The sequence below is a fragment of the Pleurodeles waltl genome, chromosome 7 (genome assembly GCF_031143425.1).
Source record: "Pleurodeles waltl isolate 20211129_DDA chromosome 7, aPleWal1.hap1.20221129, whole genome shotgun sequence".
In the NCBI taxonomy this organism is placed as follows: Eukaryota; Metazoa; Chordata; class Amphibia; order Caudata; family Salamandridae; genus Pleurodeles; species Pleurodeles waltl.
In genome coordinates, this window is record NC_090446.1 from 77,775,529 (window position 1) to 77,801,793 (window position 26,265).

General features: G+C 45.3%; 1 protein-coding gene across 2 annotated transcripts in view; it reads left to right on the forward strand.

The window, feature by feature from the left end:
• The window catches only part of LOC138303678 (alpha-2-macroglobulin-like protein 1), a 400,879-nt gene that overhangs the window by 19,085 nt on the left and 355,529 nt on the right, over positions 1-26,265 (forward strand). For both annotated transcript variants that reach the window (XM_069243004.1, XM_069243005.1), the window contains exons 4-6: positions 5,314-5,366; positions 9,273-9,293; positions 24,098-24,257. In XM_069243004.1, the coding sequence (XP_069099105.1) occupies positions 5,314-5,366; positions 9,273-9,293; positions 24,098-24,257 (234 nt within the window). The remainder of the gene's footprint in view (positions 1-5,313; positions 5,367-9,272; positions 9,294-24,097; positions 24,258-26,265) is intronic.

A 26,265-nucleotide genomic window follows, 5' to 3' on the forward strand; every position in this document is an offset into this window, starting at 1 on the left:
AGCCCAGGGCTGGTGGAAGGGGAAGAAGTGAAGGGGAGAGATGGATGTCGATGAGAGGAGGCTGGAAGAGAAATGAGGAGATGAGGTGAAGGGCATTGTATGCAAAAGACAGAGAAGTAAGAGGGGTAGAATCCACACAAAAAGGTAAGAGGCATGGAGACTGGAGAACTTTGAAATACAGAGGTTCCTAATGAAACATGCAGTAATTTGTGGTGTGCCGGGCGAGCCTCACTGTTCCCAGCGGTTCTGAGGTTTCACCCTCCCCAAGAATCCTTTGAAAAATAGCAGAAGATAGTATTTTTGGCCCAGTTTCAATAAAAAATGGCCAAGAAGACACACGTGTGATCGATTCTTACCAGTCTGCACCACATTCCTGTGCCTCATTCTCATGTTAGAACTGCACTCCTGTGTTTTCTCTTCTCCCTCCTGTAATCCCCACTTTCCCATGTGCTTCATTTAACCCTTTCAATCACCACACTTTCCTGTCTGCAACATTCTCCCCAAGTAGTCACCTCTCTATGGTGTGTACTGTTCTCTAGTGTGCAGCATTCTGCTCTCTCTGTGGTACACCATTATAACACCACGTGCACCCTGTGTTGTCTCCTCTCAGACTAGTAGCAACACAGGAGCAAGTACCGTGTCATGTGGGTCCTAATGTAAACATTAGTGTTCAATCGGGTGAAAATTCTTTATTGCAACCATTTCTGTCATACCTGGGTCTAAATGACCCTGACCAAAGAGGATGCTAACAGTTACCTCCGTCTGGGCTGAATGCATCTTGTCTATAGTAGACAGGGGAGTCATCAGAAATTCTAACTTTCAACTTACCTCAGGTTTTTAGTAGGGAGTAAAACATATTCAAATTTAAGTTGCAATGGTCAGCAGGTCCCAATTCTGTAATTAGCTATCAATAAAACATATTTACAGAACTTAGTACCAGCAAATGTGTGATATTAAGCAATATATAAAGAAGTTATTGTTCCATTTACTTTTCTTTGCAATTTAAGCATTCCTACCCCTTGAAATGCGTTCCTACTCAAGGGTAAACGCAAAAACAACAAGGTGATGAATGGAATGCTTATATTAATCTCAGCCACTGGCAATTGTTGGGGCCGCATCTCAATCCAACTTTTTTTACCACCACTCACGCCAGTTTGGATCCAGCCATATGCAAATCAGTCTTGACCCTGCTCAACATGGGAACAGTCCAGCCCGAACTGCCCAGTCAATCCTTTGTCCTAGCTTGTCCTAGCCCAATGTACAATCATGGTTCTACTTAGAGAATACATCTTTATTTACATATGCAATAAGCCTATGTTATTGGACACCGAAAAAACCCAACATATACTGTGACAATGATCCTAGGTGATTCTCGGATCACAGTGTGATTGTAGGCTAAGAAAAATGACACTGTGTCAGCATGAATGCCAAGGCCTTAGTGTGAAAAAAAGACACCTGGCCAGTGAGGAGCAAAATGGACAGGAGAAATCACACGAGCAGTGGAAACAGTCCAACTTACCATCTGGCACTGAGAAAGGTTTCTGTGTACCGGAACTTCTGTTCTGGCACACCCAGTGCTCGTGTCTGTGTCTCTACAAATGAGTTTGCTGACAGCCCTATCAGAAGACAGGATAGAAACAGAGGCAGACCTTTCTTCAGCCACGCAGTATCAGGGCTTCTAATAGGGCTTGGGGCGACACTGCTACAAATGCATCACTGACCGAGCATGCTCCTGTGTTTCACGGGCATGCACAGCTTCTCTGTGGCTTGTGAGTGTGTGAAGGGTGGGGGAAGGCTCACAGCAGTGGTGAAAGTAAACACCCAAACTGAGCATTAATTTGGATGTTAAGGAGCATCTTTTTGTGCCTGCTGATACTGGGCAGCGGTGCTCTAGTGTCTTCAGGCATCGGTCCCTCCTGGTAAAAGTACCGGGGAGAGTGGGGCGGTGGAAGGGCGGAGGTGGGTGTAAAGGAGGAGAACAAGCAAAACAAGATAGGAGACTGGGGAGAGGAGTAATGAAGATCAGCACATGGCGAGGAGAGGTAAATGTTAGAGGGTCAGAAGCGGCAAAAGGTTGAGATGAGGGAGAGATAAAACACGAAGAGTAGAGCGTGGAGGGAAGAGGTGGATCTAAAGGGTGCAGAACCAGCGGGAAAAAAATGAGTCTGGAGGGAAAGATAAAAGGTGCAAGGTAGTGCATGAATGGTAGCAGTAGAGATAAAAGAAGCAGAATCCTCAGGAAAACTTAAGTGGTGGGTCGAGAGAAGGGTGAGAGGTGGATGTAAGAGGGCAGGATCACCAAGAGCAGATAAGAGGCTGGGTAGGGAGGCAGGGGAGAAGTAGCTGTAGCAGGGGCAGAACCAGTGAGAAAAGATTAGAGGCTGAGGAGAGATGAAGCGAGCAGCAGGGAGGATGGAGTGGGAATGGAAGAGGAGAAGAATCAGTCAGAAAAATAAGAGGCAGGGGGAGGGATGAGGTGCAGTGTAGCGCATGAAGGAGGGTGATGGATGTAAGCGATTCAGAAAGTACAGGGCAATGTAAGAGGCTGGTGGTGGGAGGGTAGAGGTGGATTTAAAGGGGACAGACCAGCAATAAAAGGTACACGGCTGGAGTTAGAGATGAGAAGTGAAGGGTGGCACATGGATGGAAGATTATAAGACAGGAGGAACCAGGAGAGAACTTAAGTGGACCAGGGACAGAGAGGGACTAGTGAGAGGTGTATCTTAGAGGGGCAGAGTAAATGGGTACTGCAAGAGTCAGGCAGAGAGACGAAGTGTAAAACATTGAGGAGAGCGTTAGATATAAGAGACAGAACGAGTAAGACACGGGAAGAACCTGGTGACATGGGAGAGCTGGTTATGAGAGAGACAGAATACACAAGGTAAGAGTCTGAGGGAAAGATGAGAAAAAGTGCAGAAAGTGGTAGGGGAGGTGGATTTGAGAAGGTCAGAATCAACAAGAAAAGATAACATGGTTTGGGAGGATGGAAGGGGAGAGGTGGATGTAAATAAAGTTGAACAAGGAAAGAAGTTATGAGGCTAGGGGAGAGGTGGGAGTTGAAGGGAGAGTATGGACAAGACTTGTGGATATAAGAGAGACAGTACTATCTAGGGAACATAAGCTTGGTGGAGAGAGAAGTAGTGGTGAGAGGTGAATGTAGTGCATGAAGGATCACCTTCCGACTTCTCACCCACGCACACAAAGCCCTCCACGACAAGGGACCGGAATACCTCAACAGACGGCTCAACTTCTACGTCCCCACCCGCCCCCTCCGCTCCTCTGGCCTCGCACTCGCCGCCGTCCCTCGCATCCGACGCTCCACGGCGGGTGGGAGATCTTTCTCCTTCCTGGCGGCCAAGACCTGGAACTCCCTCCCCACCAGCCTCAGGACCACCCAGGACCACTCCGCTTTCCGGAGACTCCTAAAGACCTGGCTGTTCGAGCAGCGATAACCACCCCCTTTGTCCCTAGCGCCTTGAGACCCGCACGGGTGAGTAGCGCGCTTTATAAATGCTAATGATTTGATTTGATTTGAATGTAAGAAAGCAGAACCACCGAAAAATGGTAAGAGGTTGGGCGGTGGGCGACAGGAGGGGAGAGGTGGAAGTTAGATGAGCAGAACCGGCAAGAGAAAGTTGAAGCAGCGATGTAATAGTCTGGAGGGAGGATAACAATGCTCTAAAAATCCTCAGTAGGCTTAAAATGCATCAGCATCTTCGGACATCTTTTTGTTGCCCGTTTCTTGGAAATCCTAGAAAGAAGAATTCAAATTCCAAGTCTCTCTGATAAAAAGTAATTTACTCATTGACAACGTGCCAGGAGGCTTCTGACATATTTAGGACTTTGAAGTCACTTTTCTTGCTGTGCCAGATGTTTGTGGCTTGATCAAGGAGTTAGCGCTGTCTTAATATTACTAAACCTCAGTGCCACATTTGACTCTCTTTCCCAGCCAGTTCTTATAAATCAACAAGTACAACCTGAAATTTAAGGCATTCCCCTTGTGTGGCTTACCTCTATATTTGGGAAATCCGAAACAATCCGCTCACTACCTATTTCTGTTACGCACTAAAACTCTGGAAAAAATTGGTCTATGCCCAAGAATATGTTTGAACTTGCACAATAGCAGTTGATTTCTGAATGAAGACAAATTCATTAAATTCTTACAGTGACCAATCAAGGGTCCTCATTTTTAAAGAATCTCAAACCATGAGGTGTTCTCTGTGGTGGCTGGTGGAGCCGGGTCAATGACCTACATTGGCGGAGTCAGCAAAAACATCTTGGATTCATTTTCCGGCATAGTCTCTTTTTTCACAACAGGTTAACCATATTTCATCCACTTGCTTTTATTACATCTATAAGCAACACAATATCATCCCTTATCTCCCCTCTCAGTACTGTGAGGCTGTTGTACAGTCAATTAACTTCTCACTAGTTTATGCAATTACCCATTCTACTTGGGCTTCCCACCTTTTTGCATTTGGTACCCTTCAAGTCATTGAGAACAGTGCCAGGCTCCACATCTGAGACTGCTGCATCACTATGCTTCTTCCATTTGTCATTGTGCACTTCACTAAAAAGGTTCTCTCTTTCTACAGCACTCCTTACATTCACTCCCGAATCCTATACTTTGTGTCAGCCAAACTCCTGTGCCAACCTAAAATCTGGATGGCCCTGATTAGAGGCAGATCCTTCTCCTTTCTAGCTGTGCAGGACTGGAACTCTCTCCCTCTTAAGCTGCGGTATAGATGCGATCTTTTGGAAAAACCCTTAGAACTGTCCTTTCTCCACATTAGTAAAGTCTGCACCTCTCCTTTGGAAATCCATTAGTGCCAGGGTGTCCGGTTAGGGTATCATTTTCATTCTTCCCATTCAAAAGAGCTATAACAAGGTTTAATTTATTTAATTTATTTCCACTTTATAGAGATTTAAAATATATGTATGCATGTATGCATTTTATTAGGACTCCTGTGAGATTAATTCTTATGCATATTAAAGGGGCCTCACATGTTCCTATTTTGTCTGAGCCTTGTAGAATTGGCCTTGTGGCACTGTAGGAAAGCAAATTAATGAAAGTTTAGTGTAGAACCCTCCAAAAACATGGCCGAGTCCCTTTCTCCACAAGGCCACAGGGAGAGGCCAGAGTTCGACTGGCCACAGGCACTAAGCTGTCCACGCAAATAATGCAGATGCTAAACAATAGCCCCCCGTCTGAAAAGCAATAGCTCATGACCACCAATAAACAAAGTACATTGCACATGTCGTGTCCCTCTGCAGTGAGGTCTAACTCTTCCCTCTCCTCTCTCCAAACTGCAGTGAACTTTCGGGTGGTGACACTGAATGATGACTTCATCCCTCAGAATGACAAGGTGAGAACCTCGCAGATGTGCTCATGGGCTACTGATGAAGCCTGCAAAGTGCTTGATTTCACTGTAGAGTTCTGTGCTATGTTAATGAGACTGATATAACATACAACATGACAACCCAACAGGCAATACAGAGCATGGCTGTAGATGCCATACTATAAGATGGCATAACACATAATGCTACAGAATGGCATCAAAACATAACCCACAGCTGCCAAGTTTCCCAAGCGCAAGCTTGACTAGTCAGTCCTATCATTTTTTTAGAATGCTTGGACTTGTAATCTTATTTCAACTTGTGAAGTCCTAGAATTCTATGGTCTCAAAAAGGTACACATTACCATGGTACACCGGGACAGAAGGGAACTACCTTGTGTGTGGGTGTATTCCTTGTCAAAGGGCAGGAAAAAAGGAAGAAAGGCAGACAAAAAAGAAAGGCATGGAGACGCGAAAGAAAGGAAGAAGTGCAAAACGGAAGGAATTAATGCAAAAAAGAAAGAAGGGAGGGAGGTAAAAGGGAAGGAAGGAAAGCAAAATGGACAAAAGGAGGGGTGAAGGAAAGAAAGAAAGAAGGCAAAAAGAAGGAAAGAAAGAGGGAAAAAAGAAAGAAAGAAAGAAAGAAAGAAAGTAAGAAAGAAAGAAAGAAAGAAAGAAAGAAAGGAGAAGGTGGAAGAAAGGAAGATAGAAAGCAAGAAGAAAGTAAGAATTGAAGAAATAAGGAAAGAAAAAAGCAAAGAAGGCACGAAAGAAAGAAGGAAAATAAATAAGGAAAGAATGAAAGAAAGATGGCAAAATAGAAGGAATGAAGGAAAAAGAAGGCAAAATAATGCATAGAAAAAAGAATGCAGAAAAAGGATAAAAACAAGCAAAGAACATAAAAATAAAGAATTAATGAAAGAAGAAAAAAAGAAAGTAAGAATGAAAGAAGGAAAAAGAAGGAAAGAAAGGGAAACACATTAAGAAGGCAAGAAATGAAGATGCAAAAAGAAAAGGAAAGAAGGAAAGAAAAAATAAATGAAGGTAAAAAAGAAAAAAGTAATGACGGAAAGAAAAAAGAAAGAATGCAAAAAGGAGTGAGGCAAAGAAAAAAGAAAGTAGGCTAGAAAGAATCAAGGCAAGCAAAAGGGACAGAAAGAGGAAAATGTATGAAAGATTGAAAAAGATAAGAAAAAAGAAGGAAAGAAAGAAGGTCAAAAATAAAGAAAAGAAAATAAAGAAATAAAGGGGGAAGAAGACAAAAAAGAAAAAAGACCGAAAGAAAGAAAAAAGGAACTGTAAAAAAGGATGAAAGAATGTAAAGGAGAAAGGAAAGATGAAAGAAAGAAGGTGGAAAGAAGGAAGGAAAGAGGGTTCAGTGTATAAGGTGTTGGATTGATTTTTGTTCATTCTTAAAATGCTCTAATAAGGGAACCGCGGACATTTCAAAAGTCCTCAAATTGTTTGAGCCACCTAGCTCCCCCTATCTTTAATATCATGAAGGGGTTTAAAAATAAATCACTTTTGTGTTGCAAAGAGGAGATGGATTAACATATCTAGTAGCTTTGAGAGCCAAATAAGATCTGATGATATGTCAGACAAGTCATCGAAATCTAAATTTTCCACGATCACTGAGGAGTAGTTGACCATTGTAGCCGATTCCCTCAATGTCCCAGTTCTTCATGCTCAGGAAATTCATTTCAATGTTCTACTTTAAAAAGATTATTGTAATGCTGGCTCTTGTACCCAAAGAGCTTGTGAACTGCTCTTTTCTTTCAATTACAGGTAAGAGCAGAGAAAAAGATTGATTCCTTACATGGTTAAAAAGATCACAAAAGGCTCTGAGCAATCATCCAGCTACAGGTCTAAATCTAATTCTTATTTCCACTGAAGATCATCGTGAGACGGGTTGCCTTTCTTTTGCAGTCCCACCCTGAACTTCATTCCTTATCTAATGCTAACATGTCTAGGTTTTGTCAAGGCAGAGAAAGTAAGTGTTTGATGAGCTAGATGCTGCCATGTAGATCATGATGAATCATTATCTCATTGTTTACTGTAAGTATCTTTTACCACCTCATTATTTTGGTTCAAATGGTGGACAGGGGGACCTCACATAGCAACAGTTTGGGGTGCCACCTTTTTTCTGCTCACAGAAGTTTGTAGACCAGGTTAAAGGCATCAATGCAGGTCCACAAAGATCAGTCAGTGCCTAGACAGATTTTCAGTATATTCTCAAGACATACATTTATATACCTTGGAGCCTACTGAGAAAGGTTGATTTACAAATGAGTAAATTTATATGTACATTTTTTCTTTCACTCTGTAGTAATTTTGCTACTTTTGGCTATTCACCATTTCCGAGTGTAAAGTTACTCTGAATTCAGGGTTGGAGCCTAATTTCCATTTGCAAAGTTACTATTAGTAACTCTTCACATGAAGGCGGAGATAAGGGGAAGTCTCCCCCACAGAAGTAGAGATATCTTCATGTTCAAATACGGGGAATTTTCAACAAGCTTATTAAACCTAATTTAAAAAAAAATATATTGTATTTATGTTTTTATTAATGACAAATATTTTTATAGATTTATTTTAAATGTAGAACAACATAAAACATGCTACTACACTTAGTTTTAAATTAAATATATTATTAATTATTTGTTAAACATTTATTTAAAAATAACCATTTAAAATAAAATGTTTATATTCACTGATACACAGTAAATTATTATATAAAAGAATGTAAATATTTATTTTGATATTAAAAAGCAGGTTATCAAAATAATTTCATAGAAAATATTATTTATTTTTTATTTACATATAATTTTTTAATTAAATTAAATGTATATATATTTAAAAAGGAGAACTAAATTAATGTATTTTAACATTATTTCCTATACGGTTCTAAATGAAGCCCCTACCTCCATTACTTTCTTTGGAAGTGTGGTTTTGCATCTATTAACAGTTGACTACGAATTCTGAAGCTTACAGGCAATTTTCATTGACTGACATTTATCGTTTTAATACAGTTTACTATTACATTCAAAGAAGATGAATCAAACTTGCCAAGCCTGAGTAACACAGAGAGAACCTAGGGCCTGATTTAGACTTTGGCAGATGGGTTTTGTTTCACAAAAGTGACGGCTATCCCTTCCACCTTATTACAAGTACATTATACTCTAGTAAGGTGGACAGGATATCCATAACATTTTTGAAGGAGTACCTGTCTGTCAAACTCTAAATCAACTTATCAGACTTACCAAATAAGTGAGCCTATGCTCAGTGAGTGATGTGCTACAAGAGGTGCGATTCCCAACCACTGAGAGAGACTGTACTACAAATGGCGAGAGTCACACCCAAAGACAGAGCCAAGTAATGAGACTATCACCCAACTGTACACCAAGGTTTGGAATTCACACTCAGTCAGTAAGACTGTGCTCCAAGGCCAGGGGTTCACACTAATTCAGTGAGACTGTGCTTCAAGGCCAGGGATTCACACTCAGTCAGTGAGATTGTGCTCCATGCTCAGGGTTTCACACTCAGGCAGTGAGATTGTGCTCCATGCTCAGGGTTTCACACTCAAGCAGTGAGACTGTGCTTCAAGGCCAGGGATTCACACTCAGTCAGTGAGATTGTGCTCCATGCTCAGGGTTTCACACTCAAGCAGTGAGACTGTGCTTCGAGGTCTTGGGTTCACATTCAGTCAGCGAGGCTGATCCATGATATAGGGCTCAGACAAGATAAGTGACTGTTTTTCAAGAAGTGAGACTTAACGGTGCATGAAATTGTACTTCAAGAAGTGAGACACACCCAATACGTGAGACTGTGTTTCAAAACCTAAAACTGGGAGAAGAGTGTGTTGCCCTAGTGTGGTAAATTTAATAGGGATGGAAGTCTGTTGTTGGATTTGCATTAACTGTGTTCTCGTTTCCCTTTCAGTATCCCCTGATCGTGGTACAGGTATGTAGCAGAATCTTATCTCATTCCATTCTTCAGACTACATGTCAGACTTGTGTTGTGCTCTCTGGGCTACAACTAAGCGGATCAGAAGTCTCTCTTTGTGGTTCCTGAGTTAAAGGAAAGTTTTGTCTAATCCCACCCTCACTATTCCTGGGCTGCAGATAATTGCAAGTAGTGACTCCCCTACTAGACTTTAGGCTGCGTTACAAGACTCATAGAATCATCTCCCCTCAAGTGCTAGCTCAGGAGGACCCACTAGTACAAAAATAGATGGGCTGTGGATTTGCAAAAGCTCTTTAAAATTACATTCTTCTTCACTTACAATAGCTGAAAAACCCTTTACAGTTAATGTTTCAGACATTTCAAATGTATGACTGATTTATTCGCAAATAAAATAAGTGAATGATAGAAAATCCAAGTCAGATTAATATTTTTACTGTGTATAATCACAAGCAGGCAGACAACAATGCTTAATGTAGATTGGATTGTTTGGAACTGACTCTTCCTAAGCCAAACGGAGAAAAAGGTAAATAAATATAATGATGATTCGAACGCCTCTTAAGTTTTAGGTGGTCAGCTCCGTCCTGGAAAGTTTCGGGGTGCTCCGCAAAGATGGGGCAGAGAAAAAGGAGTGGACCCAAATTAAATTTTGTCTATTCATTTATCCATAGGAAAAGTAGGCACAGCTGCGGCCAAAACCGCTGAATCGATTTATACCAAATTTGACAGAAAGCTAGATCTTGGGCCAGAGAGTGTGCTTTTTGTCATATGGTGTAATTCCATTCAGTAGTTTAAGAGATATTGCTATTTTACACCACAGCGGATCAGATCTGCAGAATCTACAGATCTTAAGAGAAGATGTGGTTGGCTGTTACCACATCAGCAAAGACGTGGAGGTATTCAATTTAGGACTCTGGGACTCATTCTCCTGTTCTGAAAAAAATGTTAAGCAAATCATATAAGTGAGCAGGTAGGGATACCCTGTCCCCCTTGGCCTGATGCGCCAAAACCATTTTTTAAAATAAATTCTACCGCAAATATGCTGTATTGTTTTTTAAAGCATGTGCTTTAAAGAAAACACCCTGGGGTTGACCTGGGCCCAAGGGTCACCAATTTTATAAATTTAGTGGCTGGAGGATCTGTCTTTACTTTTTCTAACTCAATTACATGTTCTAACCCGGATTGTGCTCAATGTCACAATACTGTTGTTCAAGTGTGGTACTTCACAAATAAGTTTCAATGCACTCGGAACACAGCAATATTCATTAATATTTATTCATACTAATTGTGTGGGACATTTTGGTCATAATATGATTTGCGCATAGTGATTGAGATGTAGGTATGTACTAACAATTTTACTCTATAACAAGCAACTGCATTCAAATGTAGTAGTCCCATTTTCTTGTTTACGCTGAATACGTACTTATACTGCTGTGATTGGAGGACAGTTACACAAGATCAAGGCTGCGGCCGAAACCCGTTGTGTTTTTTGATTAAACTTTCCACTCTTCTACAACTTTGATGTCCTGAGTGTACGTTTGTTCTATGTTTCGCATTTGGATTGAGTACCAGTCTGCTCTGCCGGTGAACACACCACCCCTCACGGGCTCACGGGCCCTCCAAACCCAGAAGGAGCGCCTCTGGATTTAAATATATATATATATATATACACACACACACATATATATATATATGTGTGTATATATATATGTATATATATATATATATATATATGTATATATATATGTATATATATATGTATGTATATATATATATATATATATATATATATATATCTTACCTTCTGCTGATAGCCAGGAGGTAGTTTTATTTAAGACCAATGATTCCCATAGATGAAGCATTTTGTGTTTTGCTAATAACTTTGGCACCGCTTGATGAACATGCACAAAATGTTCCAAAATGGTACACCAGTTAGTTCAGCTGCTGTCTGAAAACGTTCGGACAGATTCGTGAGGTGGGGGTTGAGAAAAAGCAGCGGCCACACTACACTTTTCCCCATGCAATGTCTATGAGGATTTTGCAGTTTTTAGGCAAGACAACAGCCCGAACTACTGAATGGAATTGCACCAAATATGGCAGAAAGCTAGACCTTGGTCTAGAAAGAGCCCTTTTTGTAATTTTGTGTAAATCTGTTCAGTAGTGTGGGAGTTATTAAAGGAAAAGAAATATACATATCTATGGATGTGTATACACTTGCAGGGAATCCACAGATCCAGGGGCAAAAGCAAGGCCCTGATTGGCTGGCCACAACCTAAAAGGAAATTTGTGGCTGCCATTTTGTTTCTCAGCTGGACCCCAGGGAGTAAATATAAATAAAAACACATATACGTGGTGAGGATAGCGGTATCCTGACCCCATAGATCACATGGAGGGACCCCCTTTGGGCAAACAAAAATGCCCAATTTTTTTTTGTTTGACCGATCCGCGGAGCGACCCCCAGTGTAAATCTGCGATGGATCCGCTGAACCCAAACCCAATGAAAAAAAATCCACCTACTCGCACACCATAACCCTGCCGCGCACGACCTAAGGCGGTGGTTGTATTAACGTGTATTGACATGGTAATTATATATTACGTTACGTATAAAATAAATAGAAATTCATTGAAACAAAACAAAGATTACAGGGACGTTATAGTCTGGAAAAACTATAACTTGTGCCATTAAGTAACTTTTGGCTGCGAGTTATAGTCTCTTATCATAAGTATAACTATAAGTAAAACTATAACTGCTGAATTTCTATGATTTTGTGTGGGTAAACATGAACCTCATTATAACGCCCCTGTAACCTTATATGTATGTGTATATATATATATATATATATATATATATATATATATATATATATATACACATACACATACACACACACTATATATATTTTTTTTAATAAAAAAAAAACAAAGGCTTCAGCTGGTACAGTTAGATTTATTTCAAGAACACACTTAAAAAATGAGGGAAAAGCAAGAAGAAAGCATTGAAAACGAGGGAAAATTAGGGAAAAGCAAAGAGAAGGCACCTAAAAACAAAGAGAAAAGCAAGGAAAAAGCAGTAAAAACAAGGGAAAAGCAAGGAAAAGGCACTCAAAAAACTGTTGAAAAATCAAGGAGAAAGCAGTGACAATGAGGGAAAAGCAAGGCGAAGGCACACCAAATACGGGGGAAAGCAAGGAGAAAGCAGTAAAAACTAGGGTAAAGCAGGGAGCGGGCACACAAAAACAGGGGAAAAAGGAAGGAGAAAGCACTGAGAAGGAGGGAAAAACAAGGAGAAGGCACACAAAAATTGAGTGAAAAAGCAAGGCGAAAGCAGTGAGAAAGAGCAAAAAGTAAGAAGAAGGCACACAAAAAACGAGGGAAAAAGCAAGGTGAAAGAACACAAAATACAGAGGAAAATACGAGGGAAAGAAAGCAGAGGGCACTCAAAAAAGGGCAAAAACATGGCGAAAGCAGTGAAAATGAAGGAAAAGCAAGAAGAAGGCACTCAAAAAACAGGGTAAAAGGAAAGGAGAAAGCAGTGAAAAGGAGAGAAAAATGAAGAGAAAGCACACATAACGTGGGGGAAAAGGCAAGGAGAAAGCAGTGAAAACAAGGGAAAAGCATGGAGGGGCACACAGAAAATGGGTGAAAAAGCAATGTGAAAGCATTGAGAACGAGGGAAAAGCAAGGAGAAGACAGGAGCAAGAGTGATGCAGCGGCATGAGGAGAGCTGGGCCTTTTTTACATTTTTGCCACAGATTCAGGGCAAAAATTTAAAAATATATTTTTGACCCACTGCTAGACCTAGGGGGGCAGGGTATCTCTCTCTTTTGCTTAATGTTTTTTCCTTGAACTCGGCTGAGTCCTAGGACCGCCAGACTTGCGGTGGCCATCTGATGCCACCAAAGTGGTTGTCCTACTGCTTTGGCGGCGGTCAGACCACCACATTATGACTGTGGCGGTTGGGCCACGGTCGGACCACCTGCACCGCCAGTTTCCCTCCACTGGAGGGACTGGCAGTGCTAACGATCCTAATCCACCAGGGCAGCGCTGCATTCAGCGCCACCCTGAGGATTACGACCCCCCCTCTCCACCAGCTTTTACATGGCAGTTGCACCACCATGTAAAAGCTGGTGGAGACGGTGTGTAGGGGGCCCCATGGGGGCCCCTGCACTGCCCATGCACTTGGCGCCCGTCGCGCTTTTTGACGAGTGATGTTGCACCTTACCCACAGCAACATTGTCACCCGCTCGATTATTAGCCGGCGTCAATGTTATGGGCTGTTTCCCACTAGGCCAACGGGTGGAAACTCTGTTTTCACCCGCTGACCCAGCGGGAAACTCGTAATATGGGCCCTGGGAAGGTCACCACACTGGCGGTGACCTGAAGGCGGGACTTCGGCCGATAGGCTTTTCCGTCCGCCGAAGTCCCAAGGTGGCTGTGAGCACTTCCTGGTTGAGCTGCTTACCATGAGATCTGTGCTTGGACTCTGCCCAAGATATCTTTATTTCTGTTTTCTTTAATAACAGTACACCTACTGAATGGATTGACAACAAATCAAAAAAAGGGCTCTTTCTGGACCAAGATATAACTTTCTGCCAAATTTGGTATAATTCCGTCCAGCGGTATGGTTGTGTTCAAAATCCCTGCGGCAAATTACATTGGTAAAATATGTTATGGGACCCCCCCTTTTTCCTGGCACCCGCTTAGCAGATCACCCCAAAAATTTCAAGACAGCAGCTGATGTGAGTGGCAAACTAGTTTTGAAAATTTCATGAAGATTTGTCAAACAGCGCCAAAGTTATTGGCAAAATAGCAAACACTTTTCCTATAGAAACCAAGGTGGTCATTCCGAGTTTGGCGGTAACCTGACCGTGTTGTGTTGTGACCGCCGCCAGGGTGGCGGTGCAGACCGCCATACAATGAGTAAGGTGGTGAACCCAGTGCAACACAGACAACTGACCGCCAGCACCGCCACTGCCGACGAGCAGCATCCGGCGGCAGTAGGCAACTTCAGGCTGGCTATGTGCCTCCCACCACATTCCGAGTCACCACACCGCCAGGATATCCGGGGCGGGGTGGCCGCAATGAAAATCCTGGCGGAAACAGAAAGTACAAAAGGAAACACCCACCTCCAGGCACAAAGACGCGCCCGCGTCTGCCATGGCAAACTGGCTGCTTGTTTTCCCAGAGCTGTATCTCGCTATACACCTTCAGGGCCAGCGACAACGACGAAGACGACAACTGTAAGTACGCCTAGCACAGAGTGGAGGAAATGGCAGTGATACACATAACACACATTACTGGCACGGACAGCGAAGGCCACACACACATGCATACAAACATACTGTAACAGCACACACATCCACACACACACAGGCACACACAAAATACGTCAAAACCAAGTACCCAATACACACACACAGCCAAACAGATACGTGCCAAGCATACAGCACAACGCACACCAACACAGTCATACACATCCATACACAACACCCCATAACCACACAACAACAATTAGACCACAAACATCTCAACGCAGGCATGGACAGGCATGTTGTGAACCACCACACATACACACACCATAAACTGTACGTAGCAATGACACACAATCAACAACAGTGAACACACATCCAAACAATGGCACAGGTGACACATCACGTACAAACAACATACAAGGAAATCCACACCTGCAGCACTACACACACGGACGCACACAACACCCCATACAATCCCACAAGCAAGCAGTCAGACACATCACAGCATGCACATGGCACAACCTATCTACCCAGCGCAGGCAATAACACAGACACAACCCATACACAGACCACACACACCGTTGCACACAGATGTCACATCACCATGTAGAAGGAAACCAGGACAAGCATCTCAACTTGCCAAGCACAGCAATGCGGGCAGATGTATTTAAAAAAAAAAAATATGAAAATAAACTATATACAAAATGTGCCAGATGGCAAATTCAATGTCCGGTAATGCAGGACACATTGTCCCCAACTTGACTCCTGACAGCAAATAGGCCTCCACGGCATAGGGGCATCAATGGGACAGGCAGGCATCTCAGGGGCTTGGGGGTGGCTTTGATTTGGAAGGGGCATACCTCTGTTTGTGCTTGGGAGGGGGGACCTTGGCTCTGGGAGGGGTGGATTTTTTGCTGGGTGGAGGAGCAGGGGTAACACTAGAGGGGGCACCCGATGAATGGGAGGTGGAAGGGCCTGGGAGGGGCAGGGGGACACAATATCTAGGGGCAACACAGAGCAGGAGGGGAGTAGGGAAAAGGTCAAGGGCGGCAAGGAAGACTTTCTTAGATACACGGGGGTGGTCACATGTTGGGAGTGGAGGCAGAGGGAGTGCTCGACTGACGTGTTGGTGTGCTGTACGTGGACGCTGGTGTGTGCAATGTGTGCATGTCTGTGGTGGATTAATGTTGGGGGGTGAGTGGGTACATGTGCATTCATTGGGAGGAGGGGTAGAGATGCAGAGAGAGGGAATGGGAGATGTCTGAGTAAATGTTGGGGTGGTGTGTGCAAGTGAGGTAGATGTGCTGCAGGTGGCAGAGAAGGTATCGTGGTGAGTGCGGATGTGGTGTGTGGGGTGGATGTGAGTCTGCTGTTGTGGTGATTGAGGGTATGATAGGAATGCTAGCAAGATCAGTGTGTGATGATGCAATACTGGCAGGAGTGAGTGATGTGACTGTAAGGGAGGAGGTGGTGGGGAAGTGTCTGTTGTTGTGTATGCAGATGTGTGTGGTGTGTGTGCATGCCTGTGGGTTTGTTTGTGATGCTTCTATCTGTCTTTGCGCATCTTGTCTGTTGTAGTGGGTGTATGCTGGTCTGTATGTGTGCCCTGGACGGGTTTAGGGAGAGGGGTTGTGAATTGGGAACAGGTTGCTGGAGGGGGGACGGAAGTTGAAGGGACACTGGCTGCCATCAACGAGGAGGCCAGAGCCTGAAACGATCTCTGTAGGCCAGACAAGGCAGCGTGAATGCCTTCCAGGAACGCATTGGACTGCTGAATTTGGGATGCCAGTCCATGGATGGCATTCACAATAGTTGTCTGCCCCACAGAGATGGAACTCAGGAGGTCAATAGCCTCCTCATTGAGGGCAGCAGGGATTACAGGGGCAGGGGCAGGGGCAGAGGTGCCTGTGGCGAAGGAGATGCCCACCCTCCTGGGTGAGTGGGCACGGGTAACTGGGTGGGGAGCTACAAAGAGGGCAGTGCTGGTAAGGGTGGTGGTGGACAAGGAAGGTGCTGGGGTGGTCCGCCACCTCCAGGGAGCCACCATCAGAGAAGGAATCTGAATCTGATATGATGGTTGCTCCAGTCACCCCCATGGTGCGCCCCTCGCCCTCCGTCCCACTGGTCCCCTCAGCTTCGCTGGTGCCAGCCTCTGGGGTCCCGTGGGCTGCTGCATCCCCACTCGCTGGTGCCCTTCCTCCTTCGCCAGATGATGGTAATCCACACATAGACAGAGGTGGAGAGAGAAGGAGGGTGGGAGAAACAGAAAGGGAGGAAATGGTGATAACCCACGCATCCATTTCACATTCAAACAATACATAAATTAGCCCCTGCCGGGTAAACAAGAGACCATTTTGCAATCAATAACAATAGAGTCATGCAAGCGATACCCAAACTTAACAGCGATCACCTCAACCCTGCAGACTATACACCTGATTGACAACTACTACATACTTGTTAACTGGCCAAATGACTGATCTAACAATTCAACCCAAGAACATACCCAACCACACGTCATCCATTACAGGATGAAACAAATCTGAGCTCAGAGGAACTGTGCACACAAACTAACTGACAGGAATGTGTGGAGTACATTTGGTACAGAGATCCATTGATTCTGCAATTGAAGCAATTGCAATGTTAACAAAACATACCTGTCGTTACCCAAATACAATGCCAATATGATCACCTTGTACTACTACAGTACACACAGAGATGGAGGATGCAGCCACTGACATGATAGAACATTTGAGTGACCCATACCTACAGTTGAATGTGTGTCACAGTACCACCACTTCTGTCCCGCATGGCTTTACATAGCTAACGTGTCACACTCCTACATGATTGGTGTGACAACCAGGACTGTGACAACCAGGACTGTACACTCCCTAAATCTCATCTGACTACGTAAATCCCAAGTCCAGTGAGGGTCGCAGTACACAACCATGCAGAGGTCACCTAACAGTCTACACTTACCCCCTGGTGGCTTCTGTGCTGCCCATCCAACTCTGGGTAGGCCGCGGCCAGTATGCAGGCCATTGGCACCTCTTCCACGCTGGGAGGCCGTCCCCAGCTGGGCCTCTGCGGTCTTCCGGGCCCAGCGCCTCAGGTCCTCCCACTGCTTCCTGCAGTGGGTGCTCCACCGGCTATGGACCTCCAGGGTCCGCACTTCCTTGGCGATGGCTCTCCATAACCCTTTTTTCTGGTGGGTGCTGACCTGCATGTAAAACATTCAGAAAATGGGGGACATGTTGTAAATGGTACTAATACAGCTGCAACCTTGGCAACACACAACATACACAGACCATACACACTGCTATTATATACCACACACATCATGTGCATGCAAAACCCCAAATCAGTTATTACATGTCAATGTGCACACACATTCATCCTCAAACACCACCCAAAATGTGGCACAAAAGACCTTGTACTGACCTGTTGCCCCAAGCACCATACAAACGCCCATACAGGGGTAGGACCCCTTCCACCAGTTTCTCTAGCTTCTCACTTGTGAAGGCTGGGGCCCTATCCCCTGCAGTGGGTGCCATCATTGCTACAGGAATCAGGACACAGCAGCACATGAAGTGGAGGTCTTCCTTGCCTGACTGCCAGGAGTCAAGTGAGCTGGCCCATACAAAATGGCGGTTATGACCGCAGCGGTCATGACCGTCAGCGCCGGCAGTAATCGTCATTGGTCCCAGTTTCCCATAGACGTCAATGTTACCCAATGAGGAGTTGCACGGCAGTTACGACCCCCTTCCCCCAAGACGACTGCCGCCGGCTGAATGAGGTAATTTCCACCTGCCCAATGCATGCAGGACTGGTGGATGCCATTTTAGTATATTACATGACTGTCCGGGGTTCACAATGCGTCATCACCTGCATATTGTCACAAATTCATTCATTTCGGTTACACTTTGTGGATAATCACATATCTAGCGAGTGTCAGGTGACATCACCACACTTGTCACTACATTTGTCAGGATTTACAATCCGTATGGTGGAACACATGTAAGGTGTATGTTTACATGTCTTGTACACATCCATTGTCACAGGGATTATGTGGCATTGTCTGGTTGGGAATGGAGTGTGGAGTAATGTGTCTTCCAACAACATGATATCCAACTTACATGACCAATTATAATTGATTGTCGTATGTCATACTTGGTGCTCAACATTGTGAGATGTTCCCAGATTGTTGTTTGTCCCCCTGCCTAGAAATCACCAAAATGGAGTGATGAGGAATGCACCAGTTTACTGGCCACTCGTAGATCTTGAAACCATGGAAGAGCGCCACGTCATCCTGACCTATCGACTGAACCGTTTGTGCATCAGGGAACTGGTCGCCCAGTTGAAGGCAGACCTCCTGCCGCCTTTGAGAAATCCCCATGCCATCCCTCCAACAGTCCAGGTGTTGTCAGTCCTGCATTTTCTGGCGAGTGGTTCATTTCAGGTGACTGTGGGACTGGCTGCAGGGATGTCACAGCTCAAGTTCAGTAAGGTGCTGCAGGATGTGCTGGATGCCCTATTCAAGCATGTGCACAGGTACATCAGGTTTCCCCAACGTGCAGAATTGGCCACTGTGAAAGCAGCCTTCTACGATATATCAAATGTCCCACATGTAATAGGAGCCATTGATGGGACTCACATCGCCTTGGTACCTCTGAGGGCCAATGAACAGGTCTAAAGAAACGGTAAGAGTACATATTCGCTCAATGTACAAGTGGTGTGTCTTGCAGACGAGTACATAACACATGTAAACGCAAAATTCCCAGGATCAGTACATGATTCCTACGTCCTGAGGAACAGCAGTGTCCCTGCATTGATGTCACAGCTACAGGGAGAAAGGGCCTGACTCATAGGCATGTGTACTGCTCTCCATGTCAGACGTTTGTACCCCTCCTTACACAGTCTGCACTCTGCCTAGCATTGTTACCTATAGTCATGTCCCCTTTTCCACACAGGTAACTCCGGATAGCCCAACCTGCCCCTGGCTACTGACACCTGTTAGACGTCCAACTACAGGAGAGGAGAACAGGTACAATGAGGCACATGGCCGGACGAGGCAAGTGATTGAGAGAACTTTCGGCCTCTTGAAAGCTAGACTTCGTTGCCTCCATGTGTCCGGTGGTGCCCTATAATACTGACCAGGGAAAGCCTGCAAGATCTTTGTTGCATGCTGCATGCTCCATAATCTAGCCCTCAGAAGGCACATCCCATTGTTGGAGGAGGGGGACGTTGATGCTAGAGCAGTGTTTGGGGCCGGTGACTCTGATGCTGAGGAGGAGGCAGACGAGGATGAGGCACATGACAACAGGACTGACCTGATTTGTCACTAAATTCAATGATGAACAGGTATGTGTGATGTGTATGTCATCTGCCCTTGGAAAATGTATTGTTAATGACAGTCTGTACCCAGAGTTTGCATGCATCAAGGTGCATCAGCCTTACATCTTATTTTCCAACCCTGAAAGGTAGCTGATTTACTCTGAGGGGTAGTGGAAATGCATTGCTACTAATGACATGTGTGTAATGCAGGTACCATTACCGAACATCCTTTCGGTTGTACTAAAGATTTTGATTCCTCAGTCTGCCTGTTTGGCTTAATGTAATGGGGACTGATCAGTCTTGTCCTGCTGTGTAGGCATGTCATGCTGGATTGTCAGCTGCTGTGTGGCAACTACCTGTTCCTGACTACTCAGGGAGGTGTACAGTAAAGGATGTTACCTATGTGACATCATTCCTGTCCAACACATGTGTGTGAGTGACAATGCAGGCCCTTACATATGTGGTATCATAGCTGCTGGGACAGTCATCCTGTGTTTGTGTTCAACTGGTGTTGATGTATGACTGTGGATTACATATCTTACAACATTGTGCCTAATTCAATTGAATTGCGACTCTATACAATGAAGAGACATGCACCATGACTTGTGATAATCAGTGTTTATTTAGTGTTTAAAATCACAGTCCAAAGAAGTAGGGTAATGGTCTAGGTGAAGATCAGAGTGGGTGGTACAGCTGTTTGTTTCACAGGTTCTGGATCTGTTTGCCTCAGAATGATGGGAACTTATGTATTGGACAGCTAACAGGGTGTAACAGTGGCACACAAGAGTGGCAGTGCAGAAGAAGGATCACTTCCTGGTGGGGGGTATGGTCTTAGCCTCAGGTCCTGCAGGATGTCTGGATGGCTGACCTCTTTTATGGGAGGGTCCCTCAGCTGCAGGGGTGGGGGTGCTGGTGGTCTGTGGGTCCTCCTGCTGGGCCTCCATTCCAGTAGCAGGTGCTGATGTTGAGGACAGTGGTGTTGACTGACTACTGGATGGGGCCTGCTGTTGGGTGGAGGATGTCCGCAGCATGTTGTTCAGTTCCCTGAACTCCCCTAATATGGAGACCATGGAGGCATTGAGTGCCTGCCACTGCTGCGTGGCCTCCTAGCGGTATTCCCCCTGCAGCCTTTGGGTGTCCTGTAAGGTGGTAAGTATCTGCTCTATCTTGTCCTGGGATTGCTAGTAGACTTCCAGGACTCTGGAGACGGCCTCCTGGCCAGGCGTGCCCTGTACCTGCCTCGTCCCTTGGCCCTCGATTGCCCTCCCACTGGCTCTTGCACCCTGTGCCCCTGGTGCAGAGTGCCCCCTCCCACTGACATCAGTACTGTCATTGTCTTCGGTTTGCACCGTTGACTCCTGCCCCTGTCCTGTGGGGCACATTGATGATTGATGTGACCTTGGGACACAGGTTTGGGAAGGTGGGCTCTGCTGTGCAATGGATGCCACAGGGGAGGTTGTTTCGGTTGTGGCCAGGATGAGGATGGTGTTGGTGGTGGACTGCCCACTCATGCCTGATGGGCAAGATTCGTCATCCATATCTAGTCATCCAGGTGATTCGTCCACTATTGGACCTGCTTCCAGGTCTGGGCTTTCTGTCACTGGCCTATTCTGCTGTGTGGCAGTACTTGGAAAACCTGTGGAATGAGAGGTATGGTGTCACATGATGGTATTGTAGATGTTATACACATGGCTGTATGCCATCATTGACTGGATTTGCAGGGTAGTAATGACATTGACAGTTATTAGACCACTGCTTGTGTTTCCATCAGTGGAATGTTGCAATGGTCCTATTTTGGGGAATAGTTTTATATTTGTCTTGCTACTGTCATTGCCATGTACTGATGTGCATTCCAAATACTTTTTGGTGATGGGGAGTGACATGGTTTAATGTGCAAGTGCTGAGATGTGAAGTGGTTGTAGTAGTAATGCAAGGGTAGGGAGTGTTGCATTGTGGTAGTTGTAGTACTTGCTGCAGTGTGGGGTATCCATGCACTAGGTGTCAGTAGGGAGCTGTGGCATGTAAGGGTGAGCATTAGGTCCATGGTGGGTTTGTGCATGTTTGGGTGGTGTGAGGGGGTGAGAGGGTGGTGGGGGAACATGCTGTGCACGGGTACATGTTCGCCGGGCTGTGTAGTTGACTTACCAGTGTCCAGTCCACTAGGTATTCCCGTCAGCCCTTCTGGGTGAAGGAAGGCCAAGACCTTCTCCTCCCACTTTGATAATTCTGGGGGAGGAGGTGGGGGCCCACCACCAGTCCTCATGATGGCGTTTTGGTGCCTGGAAGCCATGGGCCATACCTACCCCTGTAGGTCGGTCGTTCCACCTCTTCCTAATGTCCTCCCTTGTGCGTGGATGGTTCCCCAAAGCTCTCATCCTGACAACTATCCTCTGCCACAAGTCCTTTTTCCAGGCAATGGATGTCTGCTGGACCTGTGCTCCAAACAGTTGCGGCTCCACTCTGACAAATTTGTTGACCGTTGTCCTCGTCTGTGAATCTGTTTTTTTTTGTGGTGCCATGGGTTGTGGGTGTGGGTGGGGGGTGTGTGTTGTGCAGGAATGCTGGGTGTGCTGTTTGTTGGTGTGAGTTAGGGTAATGGGATGTGCGTGTGGTTTGTGGTGTTTGTGTGCAGTGGGTGGGGTGTGTTGTGTGATGGTGCCTGTGATATCTCGGTGCAGTGCCTTCTTTCAGTGTGCTCTTGCCTCGCTCTCACGAAGTTTCTGGGTGCAAAGGGTTCTGGGTATGTGTGGGGGATTGTTTTGTAGTGCTGTGGTCAGGTGTGTGTATGAGTATCGGGTGTGGGGTTATGGTATTGTTCAATGTGGTGGTTCTGGTGGAGGTGCATTTTATTCTGCAGTGGTTCCGACCACCAATGGAATATCGCTGTGTTGAGACCACGGTGCAGATTTGTGAATATTTATTTGGTGGGTGGGATGTTCTTGGCGTGGTGGTGCTGGTGGTGCAGACGCCTCCTTCACACAGTCGTTTCGGCTGACGGTGTTGTTTTATGGGTGAATTTTAGGCTGTGTTGTGTTGGTGACGCGTAATCACTGGCGGTCTTTCGGCGGCCGCTTACACGGCGGTCTTCGGTAAAGACCGCCAAAGTCAGAATGACTATCTAAGTCCTAACTATAACTTCCTACTGGCCTCTACCAGTAGGAAGTCCCTAGAAATAGGGTTTCCTATTTGCGATTTCCTAAGCACATGTACAAAGCATTTCCTATATGCAAAATGGGCATTTAGTAAATGCTCTTACCATCAACTCCATGTCGATGGTAACCATGTGCAAGTTTAAAAAATGCATTTCTTTTAAGTGCCACGTAGTGCGCTAGGGCATTTGTGCGCTTTACATGTGCCGCCTAAGGGCTTCTTTAGTTAATGCTGTCCTTACATCAGGAATTATGTTTTGCTGTTCTGCATTATTATCCACTGTGTTCTCGACTTTCTTTTTCCTTGGACCGTCCTCTCTGTTTCCTCCTTCTTTTGCTCTTATATGGCCTTTCCTCTGTCTGTGATTCGTTCGCTGGCCCAACCTAAAAATATTTAATTTATCAGCTATCTTGGTACGCGTTGTTGTTCCAGATGCGCCTCTTCTTTGATCCTCTGGCTTAATTTCTGATCCTGTATTTGGATTACCCAATTATTTGGATATTAAAGACAATAGATCTGACAAACAGACAGCAAAAGCTGTCTATAGCGAAGACCTACAAATTAAAGCTTCATTCTTCTGGACAAACAAAACTGTCAGTAGGATGCTTCACTGAGTGCAGCAGATAACAGGCTGCAGGCTAACAAGTTGGTGTTTTCTTGGTCTGTATATTCTTGTGTATCTGTGTGTTCTGTGTATTCTTGTGTATCTTTGTATTCTGTGTATCTGTTTATTTGATGTATTCTTGGTCTCTGGCCAGTTAAGGAGCAGATTCTTTCAACCTGGCACGTGGGCTACCATCTCCTGGTTTCATGTAATTGGTGGCATAGTCACTCCCTCAGCCTCTGACATGTACAGAATTCTCTGCCCAGGAAGTGTGTGTTTGTGAGCTGCTTTGAGGTTGTGACTCTGTAACTTCATGAGAGACTTCCAGTGTTGGCCTCAACCTGCCTAAGTTACTTGCATCCCTCATGGGTAATTTGATGAGATATTTGTAGAGCACATTTGTCATGTAGGCTTCCCAGTGGAAACTCACATTCACTTCCTTCCTTTCTCTCTCTTCCCCTCTCAAGGACCCCATTGGGAACAGGATTGTGCAGTGGCTGAATGTGACCCCTCAAAAAGGCATCACCGATCTGTCCTTCCCTTTGTCCTCAGAGCCGGCACTGGGCACCTACACCATCGTGGTTGGTCCTGGAGCAATTAGCTCCACCTTCTCAGTGGAAGAATATGGTAAGCCGCTTGGACATGCAGTGTGGTCGACTTGAGCCCATTGTCTGTTCGCACAATGATGAAATGCACTAAGTGACCAATGAATGATATAACTTCCAGTACTGACACAACCTTTAATTAGTATGTGTAATTAGCTCAATGCAATTAAGAAGTATGCATCAATAGACACTATGTGGGTCATTTTGACCTCAGCGGTCTTTTTTGAAGACCGCTGAGGGACCGCCGTGCGGAAGACCGCCAGTGTTGGCGGTTTGCCTCTCTGCCTATTATGACCGTTGGCAGCTCTCCGTCCTTCTACGGACGGAGAGCCACCAACAGCCATACTGGTGGGAGGCGGGGAAGTGGAGGTTGCTCCACCTCCACGCCAACAGAACACCGCCCAGCGAATCACGTCCTGTGATTCGCCGTGGTGGTGTTCTGTTGGCGGTGTGGTGTCGGCGGAGCTGCCCCCATGGATCCCGTCCCCTCCCGGAAGATCGTCAGACCAGGTAAGTTGATCGTCCGTGAGGGGGGTGGTGGGGTGTTGAGTGTTGTATGGGTGCATGGGGGTGTGCGTGCGTGTATGTAGAGGGGGTGTGTGAGTGCGTGTATGCTTGCGGGGGTGTTGTGTGTATGGGAATGAGTGCACGTATGTCTGTGGGTATGTCTGTATGGATGTGTGCGTGTATGTTTGAATGTGGGTGTGCGTGTCTGACTCTGTGTGTGGATGTAGGCATGTATGTCGGCGTGTGTGCGTGTAAGTGTGTAGGTGGTGGCTGCGTGCGTGTTGTGTGGGTATGGGTGATGTGATGTTGGGGGTCGGGGTGGGACGGGGGTCCCTGCCACCTTTGGGGGGTGGCAAGGGTGGTGGGGGGTGTAGGGGAGGGAGTCGGGGTGGGGGGAGACCCATATCAGTGCCAGGGAGGGAATTCCCTGGCACTGATAGTGCTTACCGCCATGGATTTCATGGCGGTTCAAACCGCTGGAAATCCACGGCGGTAAGCCAGGTCCAAATACTGCCGGCGGTCTAGTGACGGCCGCCGGGCTGGAGACCCAGCAGTCGTCTCCGCCCTGGCGGGCGGAACAGAGAACCGGCAGATGACCATGGCGGTAACCGCCATGGTCATAATTCCACAAAGTAAGACCGCCAGCCTGTTGGCGGGCTTACCGCCGGTTCTCCGCCTTCCGCCAGGGTCATAATGACCCCCTATATAATATAGTATTAACTTCATGGCACTGCTCGTTGAAAGGGAGGCTATTGGTCAAGAGCTGAGAGGTACTTAGTGGGATATAGTTCGCCTCCCCTTAGCCATCTGTGGAGATGAATATAATATACAGCACTAGTCTCTGATGCAGATTAACCACCATCGTTCAATTAAATGTTGTTCTTTGTTGCTGTTATCTGTCATGTTAACTGTAGCAGGCCCTACACAAGAATGTTGAAAAGTGAAACACTTTTTTGTCTTAGATTTTTAGCTGGATCAACAATATTACGTATATAAAAAAAATATGTATGTATATATCCATGAAGACATTTTGTCTAACACAAATGAGTAACAATAATATATGCAGATGGGGGACAAACAATATAATTACAAAAAGGACAAGCAGGGTCCTATTCACAAACTGCTTTTTTCTGTATGTTTAGTAGTACTACATTAGTACTACTTAAGTACTACAAAATGATATTCATAAACCTACGTGCAGAGATCTCTGCCTCTCCTGTCTTCTAATTTGTGGGGATCGCTACCCCGACTGTGGAGATCTCTGGACACACACACACCTATGTTTTAGTAGTAAATGTGGGAGGGACAGGGGGAGTGGCTGTAAAATTAGATCTACTTACTACTAAATGGAAGGGTGTTATGGGGAATTAAAGGAGGGCTAAGGAGGGGTTTATGGAGGGAAATGCACCCACAAAAGAGTAAGCTCATTCCTATTCGTAAACTGCATTTCTAAAAATACTATAGCCAAAAAGGGCCCAAAACAGTAGTAAATGTACTCCAACTCATACCTTGAATAGATTCAG